This window comes from Bufo gargarizans, chromosome 3 (assembly GCF_014858855.1).
Source record: "Bufo gargarizans isolate SCDJY-AF-19 chromosome 3, ASM1485885v1, whole genome shotgun sequence".
Taxonomy (NCBI): domain Eukaryota; kingdom Metazoa; phylum Chordata; class Amphibia; order Anura; family Bufonidae; genus Bufo; species Bufo gargarizans.
The window spans coordinates 475,748,440-475,773,939 of record NC_058082.1 but is presented as its reverse complement, the minus strand read 5'-3'; the positions used below and the strand labels follow the sequence as shown (position 1 = coordinate 475,773,939).

At 44.1% G+C, this 25,500-nt stretch overlaps 1 protein-coding gene across 3 annotated transcripts in view; it reads left to right on the top strand.

Moving 5' to 3' along the window:
* Window positions 1–25,500, top strand: part of P2RX5 (purinergic receptor P2X 5) — a 134,566-nt gene that overhangs the window by 65,727 nt on the left and 43,339 nt on the right. For all 3 annotated transcript variants that reach the window (XM_044286778.1, XM_044286780.1, XM_044286779.1), the window contains exons 2-6: window positions 12,476–12,626; window positions 12,719–12,790; window positions 18,965–19,040; window positions 20,708–20,807; window positions 21,921–22,001. In XM_044286778.1, the coding sequence (XP_044142713.1) occupies window positions 12,476–12,626; window positions 12,719–12,790; window positions 18,965–19,040; window positions 20,708–20,807; window positions 21,921–22,001 (480 nt within the window). The remainder of the gene's footprint in view (window positions 1–12,475; window positions 12,627–12,718; window positions 12,791–18,964; window positions 19,041–20,707; window positions 20,808–21,920; window positions 22,002–25,500) is intronic.

Sequence of the window (25,500 nt, the reverse complement as noted above, 5' to 3'; positions counted from 1 at the left end):
CAGCGATTGCAGATGCAAGTGGCCCTGCGGATGCCCTTCCTGGGAGAGCAGCCCCTGGAGGAAGGGGTGAAGGAACTAGAGCACCGGGTATGGCAGGAGCTATGACTGGAGGATGCCTACCAGGCGCTCTGGTGGTATACGGCACAGTATATACCCTGGACAGCTGAGCATGACAAGCCAGAAGGAGAGGAGTTTGATGGTCCTGGCTTGTTATGGGAGTCCTTTGCAGAGCCTGACTTCGGTAGCCCTGCACAGTCCAGACTTCAGGACATTTTCTACGAGAGGGAGGCTAGGCAGGATTGGGATGACCCCCATGAGGTAGAGAAAGACCTGGCTCACCTAGCAACCCTGGAGTGGGAACTGGAGCAGGACTACCGAGATCTCTTCCACTCCATTGGGAAGGCTCAGCAGGACAGCAAGATGACAGACCCGGATCCAGACCCATTCAACTGGGCAGATATTGTGGAGTGTTACTGGGAAGAACACTAGGCGGCCGGTGGAGATGGGACCGAGGGCTCTCCACCAGTCCTGCAGGGAATTGGGAGCCCAGTCTCCATTCCCCAGCGGCCGTGTAATGTACAGGGAATTGGGAGCCCAGTCTCCATTCCTCAGCGGCAGAGTGTCCTACAGGGAATAGAGAGCCCAGTCTCCTTTCCCCAGCAACAGGACACTGTATTGGGAACGGAGACAGTCTGTCTCCCTCCCCAGAGGCTGGAAGTATGTATGGGAGAGGAGCTTGTTACCCTCTCTCCCTATTGGCAGTGTGAATTGCAGGGAATTGGGAGCCCAGTCTCCATTCTCCAGCGGCCGTGTGATTTACAGGGAATTACGAGCCCAGTCTCCATCCCCCAGTGGCAGTTTAATGCACCAGGGGGAGACAGTAAGCCCCACAACAGTGCAGATGGGACCGTGGTCTCTGCACTCACAGCACAGGGGGTAGGAACAGTCGGTCCTGTCCCCCAGCAACAGGGCTGTTTAGCCAAAGGGGAGAAAGTCGGTCTCCCCCCACAGCAGCATGGTTGTCTATCTAAAGGGGAGACAGTCGGTCTCTCCCTACAACAGCAGAGCTGTGTATCTAAAGGGGAGACAGTCGGTCTCCCCCTCCAACAACCAGGCTCCAACCAGGCTACTTCCGTGCTAGTGCTGGCACCAGGGCAGAGTACCGCTGGTCTGTGCCCACTCAGCAACCCACCAAGGCAGTCTACCAGTCGCCCACACAGCCGTAGTGAGGTACCTGGACATGGACAGGTTTCTCCCTTGCTCAGGTGTAGTAACCATTTATTTGGGTGGGCTGTACTGCTGTTTCTGTTTTGTGGGTGGGCTGCTGGACTAACAAGGGCACTGACTGGCAGGAAGTCAGATACCCTGTTAGTCTGTTTGGAAAAGGGGAGAGATGTGACGAGACCAATCTCGCCACATTGCATTGGAGAAGCCTGGTTGCCCGCCTGCTTCCTTTAGACTATGGCCCCATGTTGAAACGCTTGATTTTCCCCTGCAAATACTATGTGAAAGAATATGGCTCCATGGCAATTGAACTGTATTCGTGTAGCCTGAGTGCCATTCACCTAATAATATGCACTCAGACCGGAGCTATCTGGGGATATGTTAAATGTCTATGTTTTATGCTGCACAGTTAAATATTCTTATGTCTTTTGCTACCACGTGGCTAATGGAGTTTTGCTTCTGCCCTTGAAGATAAATTGGATTACTTCCCAATTGTCTCCAGGACAGAATACATTGTGAAAACTGTGTATTCTCCTGCCTGTGATAATTACATTAACCCATTGTGTAAGGTAATTGTATCACAGGCAGAGGGGAGGATTTTGTGTGGGAGTGTATTGTACGTGTTTGCTGGTTGTTTTACAAAGCCCTGTGGGTGGTACTAATGTGTATATAAGAACAATAAACCCACAGCTCTGGCTGTCCACTGCTTTACCCTCAACACAGAGCTTGGTCTCGTTCTTGGGGGGATTGTATGCTGTTTCAGTCCGAATGCTAGGAGTGTAAACCTTTGATATGTTTTTTCCTATTCGGCTGTATGCAGCATTTATATGGTTTCCAGTTCAGGAGAGTGGCGTCTTTAGTAGCTGCCTTTGCATCTTGAAAGGGAATATTGCATAAACTGCGTTTACCCCCTTTTATGCACAGGGTGCCGTTACAGTTCTTATGTTACCTTGTGTTAGCTTATAAAGCTTTGGCATTGTATTGTATTATTGCTACACAAGGGGCAAGTCACAAGCAGATCTAATACTGTCAAGCGTAACCCCGCTGCTGATAAGTGTGTATTTGTCTATGTCCTAAGGCCTTGTGCACCGCCTTAAGGAAATTTATGAAGCTACCTGTTTAGTCATCAAGGTGACCGCGCAAAAAGCTTTTTATAGACCCTGGTGCTGGGAAGGGATTACAGGATGAAGCCACCCTTCTATTTGCGGGCGTCTCATAGTATCGTAGAGGGATTATAGTACATGACACCCCCATGCTCCACATACGACTGTGGCCAAGTTGTGGAGTATTTGAGCGCTTTGTGCAGTCCTTTTGGGTACTCTGGTTATTATCGAGAGAAGGGAAAACTGTAAATAGACACCCTACTCATACGGGCAGGAACCTAGTGGTAGCCTTTGCTATATCAGTCTATGTATACAATAATAATGAATAGTTTCATGTAGCACTTTAATTTTTCCTTGGGTACCCTTAGAGCAAACCCTAAGCACAAACCGAGGGCGGCTTGGTTTTAAGTAAGGGGGTATGTAACACCCAAGAGTGGTATTACCACTCCTGCACCCTGCTACTGACTTTATTGGGCTAACACCAATGCCATATATGTATTTTGTCTCCACAATGTGCATTCATAATCTTGTTATGTAACTGGTATGTTCATGTAATGTGCCTGGTTCAACAGCAGGTAAGAAAAAAAAGTGGGGTTGCGCGGAGACGCGGGAGCTCCTCACTTCCCCACCCTGGCTTTGGAATAAAAGACTAAAAGAAAGAACAAGGACTCCTGAGTGATCACCGTTCGTTTCTGAGACTCTACTGGCAATTCAGGCGCAGGAGGTGTGATGTGGGTGTCTTTAACTTTATCCCACATTACCCTCCTGGGTGAAGTGAGTCACTAAAATTTTGATTTTATACCTTGATTTTATATTTGCCTATTATCGCTATTTTGATTTTGCTTTTACTACCATTTACCTATCATATACCAACCAACTGTAATATCTGGTGAGTGTGTGCACATTGCCACCCAACTTATGCATACCTAAAAACATATACCTAAAAACATAAGCCTCTACCTTTGGGTTTTACACCATCATAACCCTAGACACTAGAGATTCTGGCGCCTCTCTGTGGTCCTTTTTTTGCGTCTCCGCGCAACCCCACTGTTTTCTTTCCAATCACCCACCTTGAGGGATCAGGGTGGGTTGAGACCATTGGCAGCCGGCTCCTCTCTGTTCTACTATTGTCAATTGACCTATATATATATTTATATATATATTTTTTTCCAATAGTTAGGCGCAATCCTATTACACTCATTCTGCCCTACCTTTGGCGCCCTGCGAAGTTATCCCTGGACCATCGTTTTGAAGGCCCAGTGACTAACCCTCTTTTTTCTTCCCCTGTCTCTGATCAACAGCAGGTGGCAGCAAATATGGCAGAGCTGTATTTTATTTTTTATCAGAAAATTTATCAGAAAATTTATCAGAATTTTTTTTATCAGAAAATACAAATATCAATGCACATACAAATTACAGTATGAAGTATACATAATCTCTGTTAATTGACATATATTATCTCAGCAGTAATACACATTATGCATATTATCTAACAATGGTGCAAGATATCAATATGATTTTTTATCAGCGTAGAATGGTAGCTATCATAACCTATTCACTTTTGAAAAAAACCCAACCCCCCATCAACCCCAACCCAAATCCCCCCACCCCCCCAGGCAATGAGACGGGCCCAACATCAACCGTTCAGTTGAACTCCATAGGAGAACCAACCTTCCTAAAGTACCATATCACCAATCAAATCACCCCTTCCATGTATGACTTCCATTCCTAGGCATGAGCACATGTACACACAACACTATACTGCCTTCGTATGTAGGCAACTCCACGTATGTAGGCACCTCCATTCCTATAGTCTACCCATTTGTCCCAAATTTTGTTACATTTTCCCAGGCAGTGCTTCTTAAGATATATTCCTTTTTCTAGGCAAAGGATATCAGTCATTCTGTTTATAAATTCTGGTCTCGATGGGCCTGGGGTCTAAGCCAGCATTTAGTAATCAGTTTTCTAGCCTGGAAAAGCAGATGCAGCACTCCCAGACGATAATGATGATTTTTAATGTCCAGTATTCCCAGTACACATGTCCTCGGATTAGCCGGGATCTCAATATTGTACGCATCTTTAATAGTTGCCAACACATCAGTCCAGAATTTATTAAGCTCTGTACAGTTCCAGAACATGTGTAGCAAGGAAGCAGGACTCTCTTCACATCAAGGACAGGATGCATCAGGTCTAACCCCTATCCTGAACAGAAATGCTGGAGTCCTATACAACCTGTGAACAAGAAACAGCTAAGACATGCGTTGGCCCTCACAAAGCGATAACTGAGGTGTCAATGCAAATATCGACTTCCATTGTTCATCTGATATTAGTCCAACCTTCCCCTCCCATTTACACTTGACCACTAGTGTATCCTGTTTCACTGATTTCACAAATAGATTCCTATAAATGGACGAAATTAATCCACTCGAGGAGTAACCCGTGAGGATTTGTTGGAACAGTGGGACAGTCGTACATTTAAGTGACATAGATTTCGCCTGGACCTGAAATGCGTGTTATAGCTGCAAAAACGGATAAAAGGCTGTATGAGGAAGAGCAAACTTATTTTTAAACTGCTCAAAGGACTTAAACTCACTATCCTTCTGCAGCTGATATAAGAATTTCACGCCCTTACAATCCCAGGGCGAAAAACCTTCTAGGCGAAATATTTCAGGCAACTGAGGATTCTTCCATACAGGAGTGACTTGGGTGAAACCCTGTATAGACAGCAATACACGACACCTCTGCCAGACTTTATGTATTATATTGAGTGTAGGGTGTTCCACTATCTTATCAGAGAGACTATTTTCCAGCAAATCTACCAGTGAGTCATGACCTATGATATATGCCATCAGCCGGGCAGACGCAACGTCCCCAGGGATCCTTCCCAACCCCCTCAGCTGCTGCAGCTGCAAAGATATATAATATAGCGAGGAGTTAGGGATAGAGAGCCCCTGCATCTTTTCCTCTCTGCAACGTATCCAGTCAGATCCTAGCTGTTTTTCTGTGCCAAATAAGATTCCTAAATAGTCTATCTATTCTAATAAAGATCCAGCGAGGTACCCATACAGGGAAATTGTGCAGGACATAGATAAGTTTTGGCATAAGAACCATTTTAAGGAGATTACTCCTACCAATTTCTGACATTGGGAGTTTGCACCAAGCCTTAATTTTTTCAGATATAATGTCCAGGAGCGGCTCTACATTATTTTTAAAATAATGCCCCAGGTTAGTTGAAACAACTATTCCCAGATATTTGAATTGTTGAACAATCTGCAGCTGAGTGGACCGCAGTAGGGAATTATCAGAGGACATATCTAGCGGCAACAGAGTGGACTTATCCCAATTATTACGAAGGCCAGACCTGTCACCAAAATCCTTTGAGGGACATAATAGGACCTAGCGACTTCTCTATATTCCCCACATATATAATCATGTCGTCAGCATAGAGAGATACCCGCTCTTCCCCATCTCCCATAGGAAATCCTACAATTTTGTCTGAGGAACGGAGTAGACATGCCAGTGGCTCAATCGCAATGGCAAATAAAAGAGGGGATAGCGGGCACCCCTGCCCAGCCTAAATGCCTCTGACATCCCCCCATTAGCTTTAATCCTAGCTGTGGGGCCCCAGTATAGTAATTGAACCCAGGTGAACTGAGGAGAGAACGATTTAAATCATTGGAGCTCTTAGATCCTCCTCCTCGCCTCTAGACCCATGCCCTGCGGCCATGGTGAAGTCCGCCACGGATGCAATGGCACCATACATTCGAGACATTATAAATAGTTCCTTTTCCAGCAGTCAGGTGCCGGCTATTCTGAAGCAGGCAGTGGTAACACCTCTGCCTAAGAAACCGGCGCTACCTGTGACCGATCTGAGTAACCTTAGACCAATTTCGGGACTGCCATTCGTTGCAAAGATAGGCGAGAGGGAGGTTGTTGCACAACTGCAGGGATATCTGGAGGCCAATCACATTCTTGACGACTTCCAGTCGGGATTCCGACTCAGAAGGTGTACTGAGACCGCTCTCGTCAATGTCCAGGATGATCTACTGATGGCATTAGGCCAGAACGACTCCATGGTCCTAGTCCTTCTGGACCTATCATCCACTTTTGACACTATTGACCATCAAGTGTTATTGAACCAGTTGAAAGTGGTAGCCGGATTAGATGGAAAGACCTTGGCATGGATGGTCTCATTTCTCCAGGACAGGGTACCACGAGTGAAGCTGGGGGTATTTCACTCAACTGATCTCTCACTGTCCTGTGGAGTACCACAAGGCTCGGCACTATCCCCAGTCTTGTTCAACATCTATCTGAGACCATTGGCCGACATCATCAGGAGCCACATCCTTCAGTTTCATGTTTATGCGGATGATACACAACTGTACTTTAGGCTTGCCAAAGGAACAGTTGATCAAGTTGATCTGGTCAGATGTCTCTTGGAGATCGATCACTGGATGAGTGCCAATTATCTCAAGCTTAATGGCACCAAAACTGAATGCATTAGAATCAGTGACCAGAAAATTACACCCTCAGCACCCCAATGGCCATTGTCTTTTGGACCTGTCCCTGAGACAGCCACCCAGGTCAGGGACTTGGGAGTGGTCTTGGACTCCAGATTAACCCTGGCCCCTCAGAAAAATTTAGGTGGTTAGTACCTGCCACTACCAGCTGAAACTTCTGGGGAGGATTTTAAAATACATCAAATCCCCGCTCAGGAAAGCCTTGGTCGGAGCAGCGATCAGCAGTCGGTTGGACTATTGTAATGCCTTGTACATGGGACTCCCTAAGAAGAACTTGCATAGACTTCAACTTGTGCAGAATGCCGCAGCAAGGCCGAGAGCATATCACTCCCTCTCTTAATGCCTTGCACTGGCTCCCCGTCCAACAACGGGTGATGTTCAAGATTGGATGCTTCATGCATAGGATATTCCATGGTATGGGGCCCTTGTACCTGCGACGTAAATTCACCAGGTACGCCCCATTGAGGTCTAGTAACTCTGCAAATTTTAACATCCCGCAAGTTAACAAGATCAGACGTGGAGGTAGATCCATTTTGGCTCAAGGGGCCAGATTTTGGAACCACCTACCTCTGGCCCTGAAAATGATTCCCAGTCTTCTCTCATTCAGACGTGCACTGAAAACCTTACTTTTCAAACAGGCGTTTGATCTTCCTATATAACACTTATTTGGTTTATATAATTTTGGGGGTTTTCTTAAATCTTAGTCTATAAATTCACGGTTGGTAATGTTCTTTTATTTTAAAGATATTTTTCCCCACGTTTATTAAATTGTTTTCTTCACATTCTCTATATCTCGTCCGACCCCTTTGAACCTTGAGATCCCCCTACCTTCCTCCCCCTTTTCTTGACTCTCCTTTTGATAAGTGCTAGGAAATCGGTCTCTGAAATAGGTGCCTTATTCTCTAGGCCTTTATGGCCCATGGCAAAGTGTCATGCCTTCTTTTTTTCCTCCCTGTTGAATTAGTCAGCTAAGCGCATCGAGGTCCGAAGGGTAAGACTGCGTGAACACAAGACTATACATCATCATCATCAAGATATAAAGGTTTCCCCAAACCTCATGACTTGTAACACTGCCCAGAGATAGTTCCATTCTACACTATCAAAAGCCTTGGCCGCATCTAGGGAAAGTATGGCCCGTCCTCCATCCGATTCTGCCCTCCTTTGAATATTAAGAAAGAGTCTTCTAAGATTTACCGAAGTGGATTTATCAGGCATGAATCCTGCTTGATCACTATGTATAATGGTCGAAATGACCATTTCTAACCGGTTTTCTAGGACTTTCGCTAAAATCTTAACATCAGAAGTCAATAGTGAGATTGGCCTAAATGAGTCAGGAAGATTTGGATCGGCAGAGCTGTACTTAGAGAGAATGGAACTTGCCTTTCCATTCTAAACCCCCTATGGAAAGAAGTGGGCTTGCCCTACTTCCTGCAAGAAGGGTGGGGACCAGTTAGTTTAGTTTAGGTCTTCCCTAGACAGGGGAAGGGTGTGCAGGGGCACATCTCTGCTGGACATGCCCACGCCAGCCAGAGCACCTTAAGCTCTGCTGGCCATGGAGGCCAAAGCTTAAATCTTCAGAAGCCAGGAGGAAAGTTCCCTGGCATAACCTAGAGTCAGACTATAGAGAAGAAGTGCAGCATACAGAAGAAGCTGAGTTATACAGCCAGACTGTCAGTACAGCAGAGTGAGAGAAACAGATATAGCAAAGATTAGTTTGCCTGCGAGTTTAATGGTTTGCCTGCGAGTATAATGTCTCTTTATGTGTGTCACGGTGCTCCTACCTGAATACCGCTGGACCCCAGGCTTTGGCCCCTTTTTATTGCTTTGGGGCCAAAGCCTGGGGTCCAGCGGTATTCAGGTAGGAGCACCGTGACACACATAAAGAGACATTATAGGCCGCACTATACCACTTGGCATTCCTACACCTGAGATGCTTTTTTTATATATAGAGGGGAGGCTGCCCGTTGCACCCGGCAAACGGGCAAGGTATGGCATTAAGATTTACAGACTTTGTGAGAGTAGCTACGGGTACAACCACAAGTTCTGTATTTATGAAGGGAAAGATTCCTGGATAGAACCCCCAGAGTGCCCCCTCATCCTACAAGTTAGTGGGAAGATCATGTGGGACTTACTGCACCCACTGCTGGATAAGGGTTACCACCTCTATGTGGATAACTATTATGCCAGCATAACCCTATTCATGTCCCTAACTGCCAGAGGTATTGTGGCTTGCGGCACAGTGCACAAAAATCGGAGAGGCCTCCCTAGATCCCTGGTAGGGCAACCACTGAGAATGGGTGAAAGTAGGGCTCTCCTCCATGAGAACATGCTGGTGGTTAAGTACAAGGACAAGAGGGACATCCTTGTAATGACCCCCATTCACACTAACACCAGCTCCCCTGCTCCTGTACGAGGTACCACAACCACTACCCCCAAACCAGATTGTATCCTGGACTACAACAAGCACATGGGAGGGGTGGATCTTTGAGATCAACTTCTGAAGCCCTACAGTGCCACACGAAAAACAAAATTATGGTACAATAAGCTGGCTGTACACATTGTACCGATGGCAATGTGCAATGCGTACATGCTATTTCAATCTTCAGGCCACACAGGAACTTTCCTTAAGTTCCAAGAGGTGGTTATCAAGGCCCTAATTTTTCAAAGCCAGGCCGGGGAGTCCCAGTACTTTAGGAAGTCATGGTGCCTGTGTTGTACCAGGGCAACATTTTCCAGGTAGAGTCCCCCAGACATGAAGGAAGGGAAGGACCCAAAAAAGATGCAGGGTGTGTTCCAAAAGGGGGATCAGGAAAGACACCATTTACCACAGCGAAACCTGCCTTTAAAAACACTGGCCTGTGCATGCAGAAGTGTTTTAAAATCTACCACTCATCCATGGAGTATTAATTTAATTTCATTCATGATGTACCCTGTAATTTTACCACCTTATATTTCTGATTTAGTTTGCATAGCTTACAGATCCACTTTTTACCAACCACTACATATTCATTTCTGTGAAAAGTGCCCTTTCCACCTCTTAAAATGTTCGTACAGGGGTGCACTTTCCAAAATTGGGTCCCTTCTTGGGGTTTTTAATTTCTGGGAGCCCCTCAGGAATTTTTTTAATTACGAAATGGCACCTAAAATTCATGGCTGCCAATTCAGGCCTTTGTAATGGTGCAGAACCCCAAACAACCAGACAGAGTTTAAACAATGGTGGATTTATTAAATGACAGCAGTACAGTACAGAAATCATATGCAGGTAATCAACCAAAATAACTTGTGCAGGAAAACTCACAAGGGACAGCCAGATCAGGCCAAAGTGCATAGTCTGTGTAACGTAGTACCTAGGGACGAGACATTTCCAGGGTCCGATCCGAGGTCCAACACGAGACAAACTGTTCCGCATAGAAGTTTCCCACAAGCAGTCTCTAGAAATGGATTGAGGAAGTCAGAAGTCATGCACAGGTAGTCTGGAAGAATGTGAACAGCAACATACACCCGGGTTGTAAAAACAACAGTGGGCACTGACCAGCCAGGTAGATCACCTCTTAAACACCTGCTAGACAATCACAGAGTTCCATGTGTCTATTCCTCAAAGGCCATATGATTATCCTTATCCCTGACACTTGTGCGGCCTTAGCTGGTCATTGATAACTTAACCTATGCCTGCCCTCTAATCTACTAGAGTTTATGTACAGGTATATTCCCCGTCAGCGGCCAGCGTAGCGAATAAGATGCGCATATACGTTCGGCCATGTAACCCTTTGCGAACCTCCTCTCAATTGTGCATGTGGACGCTTAAGTGGCCCAGCATGAATACGTGATCGCGTCGGCACAGACGCCAGACCCACATCCACCTGCAAATGAGTCGGAACCGAAGATTCTGCAGGCACATGCGTGACCTGTCCCGCTACTCCAATGGGGTCCCCTGCAGGTCGAGCCTCACGAGAATTCCTGGGGGCCCCAGTGGACCATGAAACAGCCTGCCAGCAAAATACATATTTTGCTGTTTGCCTGATGTGTGCCCATACAGCAGGCTACAAGCACATATGGGGTGTTTCCTGAATGGGTAAAAAATGGGGAACACATACTGGGGTGCATTTTCTCCTTTAACTCCTTGTGAAAGTGAAAAATTTGGGTCTGCTAGTAATTTTGCATTATCACAAATGTGTGCTTTGAAATCCTTTAACAGGTGTTTCTGCCTTCTGTGAGACACCTGTTTGCTGAAAAGTACCCTTTCCACCACTTAAAATGTTCGTACGGGGGTGTTCTTTCCAAAATGGGGTCACTTCTTGGGGTTTTAATTTCTGGGTACCTCAGGAATTTTTTTAATGAGACATGGCACCTAAAATCAATGTCTGCCAATTCAGCCCAGCAAAATCCATATTTTGCTGTTTGAATCTAGAGCCCTGCTGTGCGTCCATACATCATTTTTTGAGCACATATGGGGTGTTTCTGTAAACTCCAGACCATGTTAATCATTGATGTGTTGCAGAAATAATAGATTAAAATTTAAAATCAGCTAAAAAAAAGTGAAATTTTGAAATTTCATTCCCATTTACCTTTAATTCTCATGGGACACCTAAAGAGTTAACAAAGTTTATAAAATCTTGCTTCTAAACTTTTAAGCCTTCTAATGTCCAGGGGTGTATCTATCACAAGGCAAACAAGGCATTTGCCTAGGGCGGCACTTGCCAATGGGGCGGCAAAATGCCTTGTTTGCTTAGTGATAGTTACACAATATGCTAAATATTTTTTGCCCCTTGTCCGATCCTTCACTATGCGAGCGGCATCGCCGGTGCCGCATATTGAAGGAGTTGAAAGACTTACTTCCTCCTCCTCCTGACTTCCTCCCGACCTCCCCTGCCTTTTGCATTCGCGCGTTGCCGTCGTGACGTCACACGGAGGTGGAATCACGGGCCGGCAACGCTAGGGTGAGCCTTATCTCCTCCAAGTGCAGAACGGATCCTGCACTCGGTCACCGTGAACACTGAGGCCAGGCCCCGGGCACAAATGCACTAATCCCTGAGCCTGCTGTCTTCAAAAACTTTGGCCTTGACAGGAAGGGGTGGGTCAAATTTATATTAGGGGGTGCCCGAGTTTAGTCTCGCCTAGGGCAGCACAAAACCAAGATACACCACTGCTAATGTCCCAATAAAAAAAAAATGCCATTTTCAAAATCATCCAAACGTGAGGTAGACATATGGGAAATGTAAAGTAATAACTATTTTTGGAGATATTACTATCTATTTTAAAAGTAGAGAAATAGAAATGTGAAAATTTGATAATTTTTCAAAATTTTTGGTAAATTTGGTATTTTTTAATAAATAAAAATGAAATATTTTGACTCAAATTTACCAGTGTCATGAAGTACAATATGTGACTAGAAAACAGTCTCAGAATGGCCTGGATAAGTAAAAGCATTTTTTAATTATCACCACATAAAGGGACACATGTCAGATTTGCTAAAAATGGCCTGGTCCTTAAGGTGAAAAATGGCAGGGTCGAAGGGGTTAATTTCATTTGCTTAGTTTTTTTACTGTAAGTTGTAAGCATTTACCCTAAAATCACTACTACTTGAGATTTTCATAAAGATTTATTTATTTTCTTTGTGTTATTGGACAGGTGGGTGTTTGTGGTTAAAAAAGGTTATCAAGATACAGACACCTCCATACAAAGCTCTGTCATAACAAAGTTAAAGGGAGTTGCCTATACGAACACTACTGAACTCGGGCCAAGACTGTGGGATGTAGTGGATTATGTCATCCCTCCTCAGGTTAGTGTAACTCTTTTTCAAAGAATTTTGTAAAAAAAAAAAGAAAAAAGGAAGCCAAACACTGATTTTCCTATCCTTCCATTTTTTTGCAGGGTGAGAATGTCTTTTTTGTAGTAACCAATTTAATTGTCACCCCTAACCAGAGACAAGATAAATGCCACGAGGTAAGGAAAATTAAAAGGAAATGTATGTTATGTAAAGGGCGATCAAGGAACTCAGGGGGACATTTTAGTATCCTGTATGCCAGAAAAATTGTTGTGCGCCATGATTGCACAAAATGTTGTGACTTTTTGGGGGGTTAGAGCCCACAGATGCACCACAACTATTAAGAGGCGGGTGCCTTTTAGTAATTATAAGATATGTGACTCCAACTGAAGAGAGAATAAGACCAGCATATTTGACACCAGTCTTAAAAAATGTCCCCCATAATCTCTAAAAGAGTCCTTGAGATTAGTTTTTTTTTTTTTTTTCCAGGAATGGCATCACTGTTGTCCATAGGATGCGTCTGGTATTGCAGCTAACCCCATTGACGTGAAATACCAGATATAGCCAATGAGTGTTACAACTATGTCTTTGCCTACTTCTGGATCAACACATCATAAAACAATAGCTGGTTTAAAGTTTACTTTTTATGGCCAATTTTTAAACAAGAAAGACTTTGGAGACTGTGATGTGACTACATACAATAAACATGCAGTAAGGTGTTTTGTGATACCAGCCAATATCTCCTTAGTCCTTCTGAACCTCTGGGTGCCTCTAGTTTCAGATGAAGCCATCAAGAGGTTTAATTCTGTCTAATTGATACAGAAGTATGTCTTGCCAGCAGTGGCGTAGCGTGGGTTGCCAGCACCCGGGGCAAGCCAAAAATTGCGCCCCCCCCCCCCCTCGCGCCTACCCCAGGCACGCCACTTTTAACAGATACTATAGTAGATCACTAGCAGTCCTATGTAACACCTCAGATAACACAGAGATAACTCTCTGAGTACAGATAATGTAGTAGATGGGTGTGAGGCCCCAGAATTCAGAACACACACAGTGTGACCTGAAGTCTGGGGCCAGAATGCGGCAGTATGGGCCAAATTCTCAATCTTCTCCCTCAACCGTACCGTGAAACAGATATGTGGATGGACATTATTATTACAGTAGAATACCGCACCATACCTGTTACATCCAGTGACGTCTCCTGTGATGTAGACTCTCCTCGACGTCTTCATTCAGAGATAAGACCGCCATGATAACTTCTTTCAGCCGCTTCTCGTCTCTGCAGAGTTTCACCGAAAAAAATGTAGGTTCCTCACTTTACTATCATGCTCTCCTTCCTGGTGTCTCAACACTGTCATCCTGCTGCCCCCCAATACTGAGCTAGAGCCAGACAGATAGCTTTCATTCCCCATAATATTATTCCCCCTGTATATTATAATGGCCCCCTCTTTATTATTAATGTACTGGCCCCCTCTTTAATAACAAAGAGGGGGCCAGTACATTAATAATAAAGAGGGGCCATTACATTAATAATAAAGAGGGGGCCATTATATTAGCAAAGAGGGGGCCAGTACATTAATAATAAAGAGGGGCCATTACATTAATAATAAAGAGGGGGCCATTATATTAATAACAACGAGGGGGCCATTACATTAATAAAAAGAGGGGCCATTGCATTAATAATAAAGAGGGGGCCATTATATTAGCAAAGAGGGGCCATTACATTAATAACAAAGAGGGGGCCATTACATTAATAATAAAGAGGGGGTCATTATATTAATAATAAAGAGGGGGTCATTACATTAATAACAAAGAGGGGGCCATTACATTAATAACAAAGAGGGGGTCATTATATTAATAATAAAGAGGGGGGTCATTATATTAATAATAAAGAGGGGGGTCATTACATTAATAACAAAGAGGGGGCCATTACATTAATAACAAAGAGGGGGTCATTATATTAATAATAAAGAGGGGGCCATTACATTAATAATAAAGAGGGGGCCATTATATTAATAATAAAGAGGGGGCCATTACATTAATAATAAAGAGGGGGCCATTATATTATTAATAAAGAGGGCCATTACATGAATAACAAAGAGGGGGTCATTATATTAATAATAAAGAGGGGGGTCATTATATTAATAATAAAGAGGGGGGTCATTACATTAATAACAAAGAGGGGGCCATTACATTAATAACAAAGAGGGGGTCATTATATTAATAATAAAGAGGGGGCCATTACATTAATAATAAAGAGGGGGCCATTATATTAATAATAAAGAGGGGGCCATTACATTAATAATAAAGAGGGGGCCATTATATTATTAATAAAGAGGGCCATTACATGAATAACAAAGAGGGGGCAATTATATTAATAACAAAGAGGGGGTCATTACATTAATAATAAAGAGGGGGTCATTACATTAATAATGAAGAGGGGGTCATTACATTAATAATAAAGAGGGGGTCATTACATTAATAATGAAGAGGGGGTCATTACATTAATAACAAAGAGGGGGCCATTACATTAATAACAAAGAGGGGGTCATTACATTAATAATAAAGAGGGGGTCATTACATTAATAATGAAGAGGGGGTCATTACATTAATAATGAAGAGGGGGTCATTACATTAATAGTAATGTACTGGCCCCCTCTTTATTATTAATATAATGCCCCCCTTTTTATTAATAATGTACTGGCCCCCTCTTTGCTAATGTAATGTCCCCCTCTTTGTTATTAATATAATGTCCCCCTCTTTGTTATTAATGTACTGGCCCCCTCTTTGTTATTAATATAATGTCCCCCTCTTTGTTATTAATGTACTGGCCCCCTCTTTGCTAATATAATGTCCCCCTCTTATTACTGTGCCAATGCCATAGCCTTTCTGCTCCAGTCCTCTCCTCTCCCACCCCCCATACTGCCCCCAGAGCCTCTGCAATGCAATTAGGAAAGGTAACATAAAAAAAAAATACTTACCCATCTCCATCCCTGCTTGTTCCCGCCGCAGGCGGTCACGAACGCCTCACTGTGCCTTCCTGCGCCGCGTCATCGCGTCATCTCGCGAGACCCGACGCAGGAGGTCACAGTGAGGTTATCGTGACCGAGTCCTGCATCGCTCTACTGCCTTATAGGCTTCAGGCCACTAGGCCTGAAGCCTATGGGGCATAACGGAGGGGACGGGAGCCATAGGCTCCCGTAGCCCTCATTGAAATTTCGGCTGCCTGGCGCCCCCTGCAATTTGGCGCCCGGGGCAACGGCCCCTCCTGCCCCCCCCACGCTACGCCCCTGCTTGCCAGGGCCCATTAGATGTGCAATACAGAGCTATTCATCAGAGTAGACTATCACAGTCATTGATGTACCATACAGTGACATATGGAAGGCCTATGTGAGGTCCCTATGATACCAATATGTTAGCCCTTTCTTTGGGTATCTTTTACCTATGGGCCTGTTCACATCATGTTTTTGCCCTATGTCTAACATGTACATCAGGAAACTTCCAAACACATGTGCTAAACATGTCCATAGGGCTCCATTAGTCATACAGAGGCCAAAATGGCTGGGATACATTAGTATATGTCAAAAGAATGGTGTGGAATAGCACAGCCAACATGTCCCTTAATAGAGGCCATAATAGCCTATGACTGATGGATGCCTCTGTATGACATCCTTCACTGGCCTCCGTGAAATGGATGGCTCTAAAAGCTACTGTGACGTCACTGCCCAACGATGGACAGTTATCCCAGGATCTCCCTGAGGCAGACAGCAGAGGAAATGGGGGAGTCCTATCCGCCCCTATCAAACTCCATTTTCCCATCAGCCATGGTCGAGGTTCTCTTTTGGTACCAGGACTTTGGTGCCTCAAACTATCTTGGTGGTTAATTCTCTGGATAATGGTCGTGATAAGGAGACAGACTAGGGAATCAGAGGATACAGCCACTACGGGTAGCTACGATTATGCAGTACATAAGCAGTTGTCAGGAGGGTAGTCAGATATTCTAGGTTCCCGTAATGTTAATGTGGAAGAGACAGATATGCAGTACAGAATAATCCAGTGGCATAGTCAGGGACAATTCCCCAGAAGCTATTCAGTTAGCACCAGGCAGCGACAAATCATCCTTCAACTACAGTATGTGGTCTGAAACTATATGGGTGTAACAGCGGCTGCTGTGCGCCGCTGCTCCCCTGCTTACCGCCGTGGTTCTGGGCTCTGTGTTCAGCGGTGATCTGCGGCCAGTCCTTCCCATTTCACCACTGCAGTCCTGGGCTCTGTCTGTGTGGGTGATTCTAGATCCACTCCACTGTTTTCTCTCAGCCCTGGCCACAGCATGCTTGCTGTTTGTTCCTGCTGCACTTCCTGGGCTTTGTGGCTTAGGTCATGTTACCTATCCTAGCCCTCCTATGCATACATAAGTGGCTCAGCTCCATTCCCAGATGCCTCAGCTTCAATGTCCTTGTGCTCTGCTAAGGCTCCTAATAACCACTTGTGTTACTGACTCGTATTTGTGTTATTGGATTCTGCTACCCATCTGATCCCTGCCTGCTAGCCTTGACTCTCCTGTTGCCGACCCAGATTGCATGACCTGTACCTGTGCCGCCTGCCCTGACCTTTCGCCTGTCTGGCTACAGCTCTGCCTCATCCTTTGGTCCTGCAATGTTGCTCCTGGTAACGACTCTGCCTGCCTTACTACGCCTGCACTTCTGATACCTTTCCCTTGTACCTCCTGGTCCACCTGGACCAGCTGCCTCGTGTGCCTATCCTCCTCAAGAGGTAGAGACCTGGTGTTCCCCTCGGGAAAGTCTTTCCCCACCATCAGGGGTACTGTGAAGAATCGAGGGGTTTACTTAGACAAAGCCCTTTGAGGAGGTAGGCAACGGTTCACACCCGCTGGTTCATGACAGTGGCCCATGGATTTCTGCCACAGAATACCAGTTCAAATTGACACGGGTCCTCACACAGATTATTCCCATTCAAAATGGCTAATCAGAGTTTTGTAAAGCAGCCATAATTTCTGTGTAGAATCTGTGTCAAGAAGAGATGCCCCACTTGATGTGAATTTGAATTCTGCAAGGAAGAAAAACACAGCTGTACTTGGAATCCCTCCATCCACTGTTCGGTCTCTGGCGGCTGATTGGTGGACCCCCAGTGATATGATATTGATGACCTTCCAGTAGATGGGTCATCAATATCTAAAGGCTGGACAACCCTTTTAATGCTTAAATCACCATGCGGTCTCAAATAAACAGCACACTCCAAATACTTAGATAAACCACAGAAATGAGTGCAAAACACCAATAATAAGTCATAAAATATAAAGTTTATTAATAACAAATGTTAAAAATAATATTCACAGTACATGATTGTGAATAGGTGGGGACAAACAAACAGACAGTTACACACCACCTCAAATACGGGCTCTCCAACTATAACAAAATGCAACTGTAATGGCGACCTCAAGAGATGTTAATGACAAATCCCAAATACAGGGTATGGCGGTCGAGTCTGTATAAAGTGCATAAGAGTATAAAGATGTGCCAGAAAGTGACCAGTGCATATAAAGAGCAGCAAAGTTACAAACATGTCAACTCGCTAACTACTAATCATCACCCTCTTATCACCTCTCTTCACATCGGTATGTTGCCATTTATGTCGCATTAGTAGTTAGCGAGTTGATATGTTTGTAACTTTGCTGCTCTTTATATGCACTGGTCACTTTCTGGCACATCTTTATACTCTTATGCACTTTATACAGACTCGACCGCCATACCCTGTATTTGGGATTTGTCATTAACATCTCTTGAGGTCGCCATTACAGTTGCATTTTGTTATAGTTGGAGAGTCCGTATTTGAGGTGGTGTGTAACTGTCTGTTTGTCCCCACCTATTCACAATCATGTATTGTGAATATTATTTTTAACATTTGTTATTAATAAACTTTATATTTTATGACTTATTATTGGTGTTTTGCACTAATTTCTGTGGTTTATCTAACCCTTTTAAAGGGCTTCTGTCACCCCCAAAACTCATTTTTCATTTTTGGGCATATTAAAATCCTTATTGTACAACTATAAGGAGGATGCGCCGGCTACCAACAAGTATACGCCCTACTTGCTGGTAGTGAAGTAATTTGCATATTTTAAAAGCTCGATTTTTTTTTGTGAAACCAAGCCACAGAACAAGGTAAGAGCCCTATATAGGGAATAGTCGTACAATAAGGATTTTAATATGCCCAAAAATGAAATTGAGTTTTGGGGGTGACAGAAGCCCTTTAATGTTATCAAGTTGCAAACTACTACAAATACTGTACATTTTCAAAAATATTCATAAAAATAAAATTTTTCATTTTCCCTGCAGAGCTATGGAATCCCTGATGCAGTGTGTACAAAGAACAGCGACTGCCCTGAGGGTGAAACGGTCATTGCTGGCAACGGTATAATGAGATCCCATTTACTAATGTACTGGCAGCGTCTCATGTTCATTGCACAAATTACTTTAGTAAGAGTAGACAACTCATAAATATGTAGAGGCAAATTGCGTTCATTAATTGAACAGAAAAAAAGAAAATGTGACAAAATAAAGAGCAGCATGAAGAGAAAGGATCCAGAAATTCCATAGCAGAACCATAAAGTCTGAATACAATCTTATATCAGTTGGAATGTAAAAGATTCCAAGAAATATTTACCAGATGCATCAACCTAGAAAATCATGAAATCGTCATCTTGTCTTTTTAAAATAATTTTATGACTTGTCTTATTGTAGCTCACAAAAACATATTTTTTCTTTCTATTTTTTAAATCCGATAGTTTTTATTAAACAGCTTTTTCAAAATTATACAAACAGGGACTCCTTCTTTACAAATAATAATATAGCAGGTCACATAAATGATATCCCAATCCCCCCAACCCCCTAACAAAGAGACGGTTCGCCATTTGTAATAAATGTATCAGATCTCATCAAACTTTCTATCTGACAATCAGTAAAATCATATCCCTCCCATGTATGTATGTAGGGACTGTCCATAACCATACCTAATCACTTAGTCAGAGCTCCCGGATCACAATTCAGTCCAACCCGGTTCGATTCTTATCATATCTAACTCCTACGCAAATACGGTTGTCCAGCTCGGTCCACCCCACACCAGCACAAGGGAAGTCTATACAGACCCAGGGGAGGAGGAGGCGGCCCCCCGCTGAGAACCACTTATCCCATATTGCTGCAAATTTGGCTTCACACTTCCTCTTTACATACACCCCCCTTTCAAGATGGAGTAAATTATTCATCCTATTAAGGAATTCAGCCACCGAGGGAGGCTGTGGACGAATCCAGTATCAAGCAATTCGTTTCCAAGCTTGGAATAATAGGCATTGCACCCCTTTGGCTTTCATTGGCTCTGCTCAGCTGTCCAATGAGAGCCGAGAGTATGGGGCTCAGACTTCACATATTTCCTATAGATCCCTAAATCCTGACATGTTACTATGACGTCAAAAGTTATATAAAATTAGTTACCCTTAAAAATCCTGCAATACTAGTGTGACCATCATGTTTACAATGATTGGCCATGGGTGCATAAGTTAAATGAAAGGTGTTGCTCGGATTAACAAAAAAACTTGCAACTTTGGGGGGTGTTATAATAAATTAATTATTACTCACCTATTAGAGTCAGTACCACCACTCCGTGTACCTTGCTGCGGCATTGACGTTACATTGACAAAGCCTGGCAGGGAAAACTGCAGCAGAGCTGTTGGAACTAATAGATGAGCAACGCTGAATGTATTATTTTTTGGGCATTTCCCGGAGTTTCTCAGTTTATGTTGGAACCAGACAACCCTTTTAATAATAAAGTATGATGCTGTCATCATGGGTTACTTACCCTATGGTATCAGTTTAATGATGTCATCCACCATATCTTTTCCATATAGGAAACTCTGAAGAATATAGAAATGGTTGAATAGATTTTAAAGAACGAAGATGAGAAACTCAGGGAGTTATCATTCTATTTATTTATGTTTGTTTTTCTTATTGTAACTTACTTTAATGCGTGTTGGATTTTGATGTACTGATTATTAAGTCTTACAGTAAACAAAATTCTCATTTAAGGGGTCAAGACTGGACGTTGCTTGAAGTCGGGCGCCATAAACACGACAGGAACATGTGAAATATTTGCTTGGTGTCCGCTGGAGAAGAGGAAAAAGCCAAAGTAAGATCCACTTAACATGTAGCGGTTGTGCTAAGGGTCCCTACACCTTAAACGATACAGGGGAATGTATAATTTAAATAGGATTCTCCAATACTTAATTATTTAGAATTTTTGTTGGAGCTGTTGTAATGGCTAAGCAAAGCATATGCCATAATGTAACACGGAAATTGTAAACCTCAATCTCTGGGTGCTGATCCAGGTTTATGTAACTACAAACACCCACAAATCATATCCACCCAGAGTCTGGTCCCATGCTCTCGTCCTATTTTGGCCATCTCCACTCTCTGCCAGCTAGTTCCTGCTCTGCTCCCTTAGGGAGCTAGTGGGCTATCCTTGGCTATTAAAGGTCCAGCACAATGGCGTAATCTATCCCCAGTCAATGGCTGCTTTCCTATGACAAGGTGCCTGAGCAACAGGTTCTTACCTTGTCTAGTCCTGAGAAGATGCGCTATTGTGTTGTCCTGGTCTCACGTTCCTGACCTCTGCCTGTTTACTGGATTGACCCTGTGCTGCCTGCCCTGGCTGCTGCCTGTTTACCAGATTGAACAAACTCTTCCTGATCTTGCCTTGTCCATTGAGCTTGCTCTTGTTTGTCCCCTTGGTGCCATTCACTTGTGGCTCTTAACCCACCTGGGTCAGCGGCCACCGAACAGAGACTCCTCTAAGATGCAGTGGCCTAGTGGTTCCCCCTGCAATGGGAGTTAATCGGTGAAGGCCTGGGGTGCCACATAGGCAATGCCCTTAGGAGTAGTCCCATAGTCAAATCCGCTCAGTAACACAGTGGATGCACACATGCTGAGTCACAGTTTCTGAGCTGACATTAGATATTTAGGACCTTGCAAGGCATGTATTCCGTGCACTGGAAGTTTTTGTGAACATGTTTGTATTATACTATTTATCTAGTTTTATGTACTATGGGGGAGATTTATCAAACTAGTGTAAAGTAGAACTGGCTTAGTTGCCCATAGCAACCAGAATCCTCTTTTCATTTTCCAAAAGAGCTGTCCAAAATGGAAGGTGGAATCTGATTTGTTGCTATGGGCAACTAAGACAGTTCTACTTTACACTAGTTTGATAAATGACCCCCTATATGTTTTCTCTATTCATTTGCAGAATACCAGTGCTGGGAAAAGCTGAGAACTTCACCGTTTATATTAAAAACTCTATCCGCTTTCCAAAGTTTAATTTTTCTAAGTAAGTGTCAGTAAGTGGTTTATATATTACATCCGTTTGTTGTAGGGGAATAGCAGAAAGAACCATGAAAGATTCATTTGTGCATTAACAAGGATGATTTAATGTTGTTGTTTTTTATCACTTTAGTAGCTGGAATTATTATCTTATACAGGGTGTGGACAATAAAACAAAAATCTCTAACAAAAATATATTCAATATAACCATATATTCTTGAGGAGCAGAACCTCATTAATTCTAACTTTAGGGGCACACGGCAAGGGCAATTACTTGATCTAATAACTGGACTGTGGATCCACCACCTTGTTGAACAGTTGACTTGTTTGGATATAGCAGGAAAATTCATAGCATTGACTGTTGTGTTCTTTTTATTTCTAAGTGGTGTCCATTTGTGCTCCTCATAGCAGTCTATGCTAATTTGTTTATTGTCTGTAGGCAACATGGGGGAATTTATGAGAGGAATCTTTGACATCAGTTTTTCTGCGTTGGTAATTTGCTCTAAAATTAATCAAAGTTTGCACATTGTTTGATAAATTTGGCTCATCTTAAAACATCAAGAAGAAAAAATATGGTACAGTGGCTCTAACCTCTCGTATCAGCTGGATGTGGTGCACAACCCTTGTGACCTACCCCTGGTCGCAGAGAGAGTAAAAGGAGTTGTATCAAATGGTAGGAGGCACTCAACTACCTGGTACTAGATGGACAAATGTGATATGAGCAATAGCAAAGGTTTATTCAAATAACTGGAATAAGGCCTCTTTCACACTTGCGTTGTCCGGATCCGGCGTGTACTCCACTTGCCGGAATTACACGCCGGATCCGGAAAAACGCAAGTGTACTGAAAGCATTTGAAGACGGATCCGTCTTCAAAATGCTTTCAGTGTTACTATGGCAGCCAGGACGCTATTAAAGTCCTGGTTGCCATAGTAGGAGCGGGGAGCGGGGGAGCGGTATACTTACAGTCCGTGCGGCTCCCGGGGCACTCCAGAGTGACGTCAGAGCGCCCCATGCGCATGGATGACGTGCCATGCGATCACGTGATCCATGCGCTTGGGGCGCCCTGACATTACTCTGGAGCGCCCCGGGAGCCGCACGGATGGTAAGTATACTGATCCCCGCTCCCCGCTACACTTTACCATGGCTGCCAGGACTTTAGCGTCCCGGCAGCCATGGTAACCACTCTAAAAAAGCTAAACGTCGGATCCGGCAATGCGCTGAAACGACGTTTAGCTTAAGGCCGGATCCGGATCAATGCCTTTCAATGGGCATTCATTCCAGATCCGAATCAGGATTTTTGGCCGGAGCAAAAAGCGCAGCATGCTGCGGTATTTTCTCCGGCCATAAAACGTTCCGTTCCGGAACTGAAGACATCCTGATGCATCCTGAACGGATGTCACTCCATTCAGAATGCATGGGGATAATCCTGATCAGGATTCTTCCGGCATAGAGCCCCGACGACGGAACTCTATGCCGGAAGACAATAACGCAAGTGTGAAAGAGCCCTAAGTAGTGGTGTAATCCACTTCATTAAACATAAAAGACAGTGTAATAATATGAGAACATTCAATTCACACATGATGGCGCCATGAAAAATAATAATAAAAATACATGTAAAATATTAAAAAATTTCACTGGATGCTCCTGGTAATAAATGGTGTATATAGGAGCCAGATCGTCGAAGCTCTAGGGCTCTTGTTTGGGACAAATGAGATTATATAGGTCTGCAATACCGTAACTATAAGAACTCCAGGTGTAGGGTATCCAGGTAACACAACAATCTTATGTGCGAGATATAATGCTGATGTCAGAAAGGGGTTGCTGTAGCCTGCTTCCTATATACCGCTGCTCAGACCACTGAGGAAGGGGAAAGTTCAGACCCCGAAACGCATTTGGTTGTAGCAGCTATCATACCCAAGGGATCCCACATATCACATGTGGCTATGAATACTATAAATACCACATTGTTTCCAGTTTAACAGGCGCGCGCCCAACTAACAAAACTATCTAAGCGTATCCAGCCTCCTGAACCCTTCCCTCCGATCACGTGGATATTCTCCGATCACATGACCAGGGATCACATGGAACAAGGCGGAAGGTCCTTGATACACACTTTAGCGTCCGACCGCATGCAGACCGGATCATCCAAGTGAAACCTAATCGGATCAGACGCCTTTTGGAGGGGTAAAGTACTCTTGGTACAAAGTACTTAATACATATGTACCCACGCTAATGTCTTCTTTCAGTTACCGTATGCCTATCATAGCACATGCCGTGTAGCCGAGCAGCTGTATATAGGAAGCAGGCTGCAGCAACCCCTTTCTGAGATCAGTATTATATCTCACACAAGAGATTGTTGCGTTACGTGGATACCCTACACCTGGAGTTCTTATAGTTACGGTATTGCGGACCTATATAATCTCATTTGTCCCAAACAAGAGCCCTAGAGCTCCTTACGATCAGGCTCCTATATACACTATTTATTACCAGGAGCATTCAGTGACATTGGTAATTTTTAATATTTTACATGTATTTTTATTATTATTTTTCATGGCGCCATCATGTGTGATTGAATGTTCTCATATTATTACACTGTCTTTTATGTTTGATGAAGTGGATTACACCGCTACTTATTCCAGTTATTTGAATAAACATTTGCTATTGCTCATATCACATTTGTCCATCTGGTACCAGGTAGTTGAGTGCCTCCAACCATTTGATACAACTCCTTTTAATCTTTAAACATGACACTTCTGTGTACATATACTTCTCCGGCTTTTGTACACCACCTCCTACTTGAAGTATGACTGCACTTCTTTTTGGAACTTTTTAAAGGGATTCTGTCACCAGTTTTTGACCCCCACATTCAAAAATATGGTTATGTGCATGGAGCGCTTGTGATTCCTAATGTGGTCTTATAAGCTAAATCTGTAGGCTCATTTAGTGTAAAAAACGTTTTATCTAACCTGTCATTCATCTCACTAAGGTGCCCAGGGGGATGCTCATGTCTTCCAGATGCCACCCGCACCCGCCGCTGTTCGTGCCCAGCTCCTCCTTTGCTGTCATCAGCGCCGCCTCAGAATCATTTGCTACTCCTCCGGCTCTCCCTCACTCCCCCCCTCCTTCTTCTCTAACATCCCGCGCGTGCGCACAGGCCTGTGCCTGATGCGCCCGTGAGGACTTCTCCGTTTGGCTTCATTGAGCGAAGTGCGCATGCGCCGGCACTTCGCTCAACCTCCCGATGACGGCAGCCTTCAGGTCATCGGGAGGTTGAGCGAAGTGCCGGCGCATGCGCACTTCGCTCAATGAAGCCGAACGGAGAAGTCCGCACGGGCGCATCAGGCACAGGCCTGTGCGCACGCGCGGGATGTTAGAGAAGAAGGAGGGGGGGAGTGAGGGAGAGCCGGAGGAGTAGCAAATGATTCTGAGGCGGCGCTGATGACAGCAAAGGAGGAGCTGGGCACGAACAGCGGCGGGTGCGGGTGGCATCTGGAAGACATGAGCA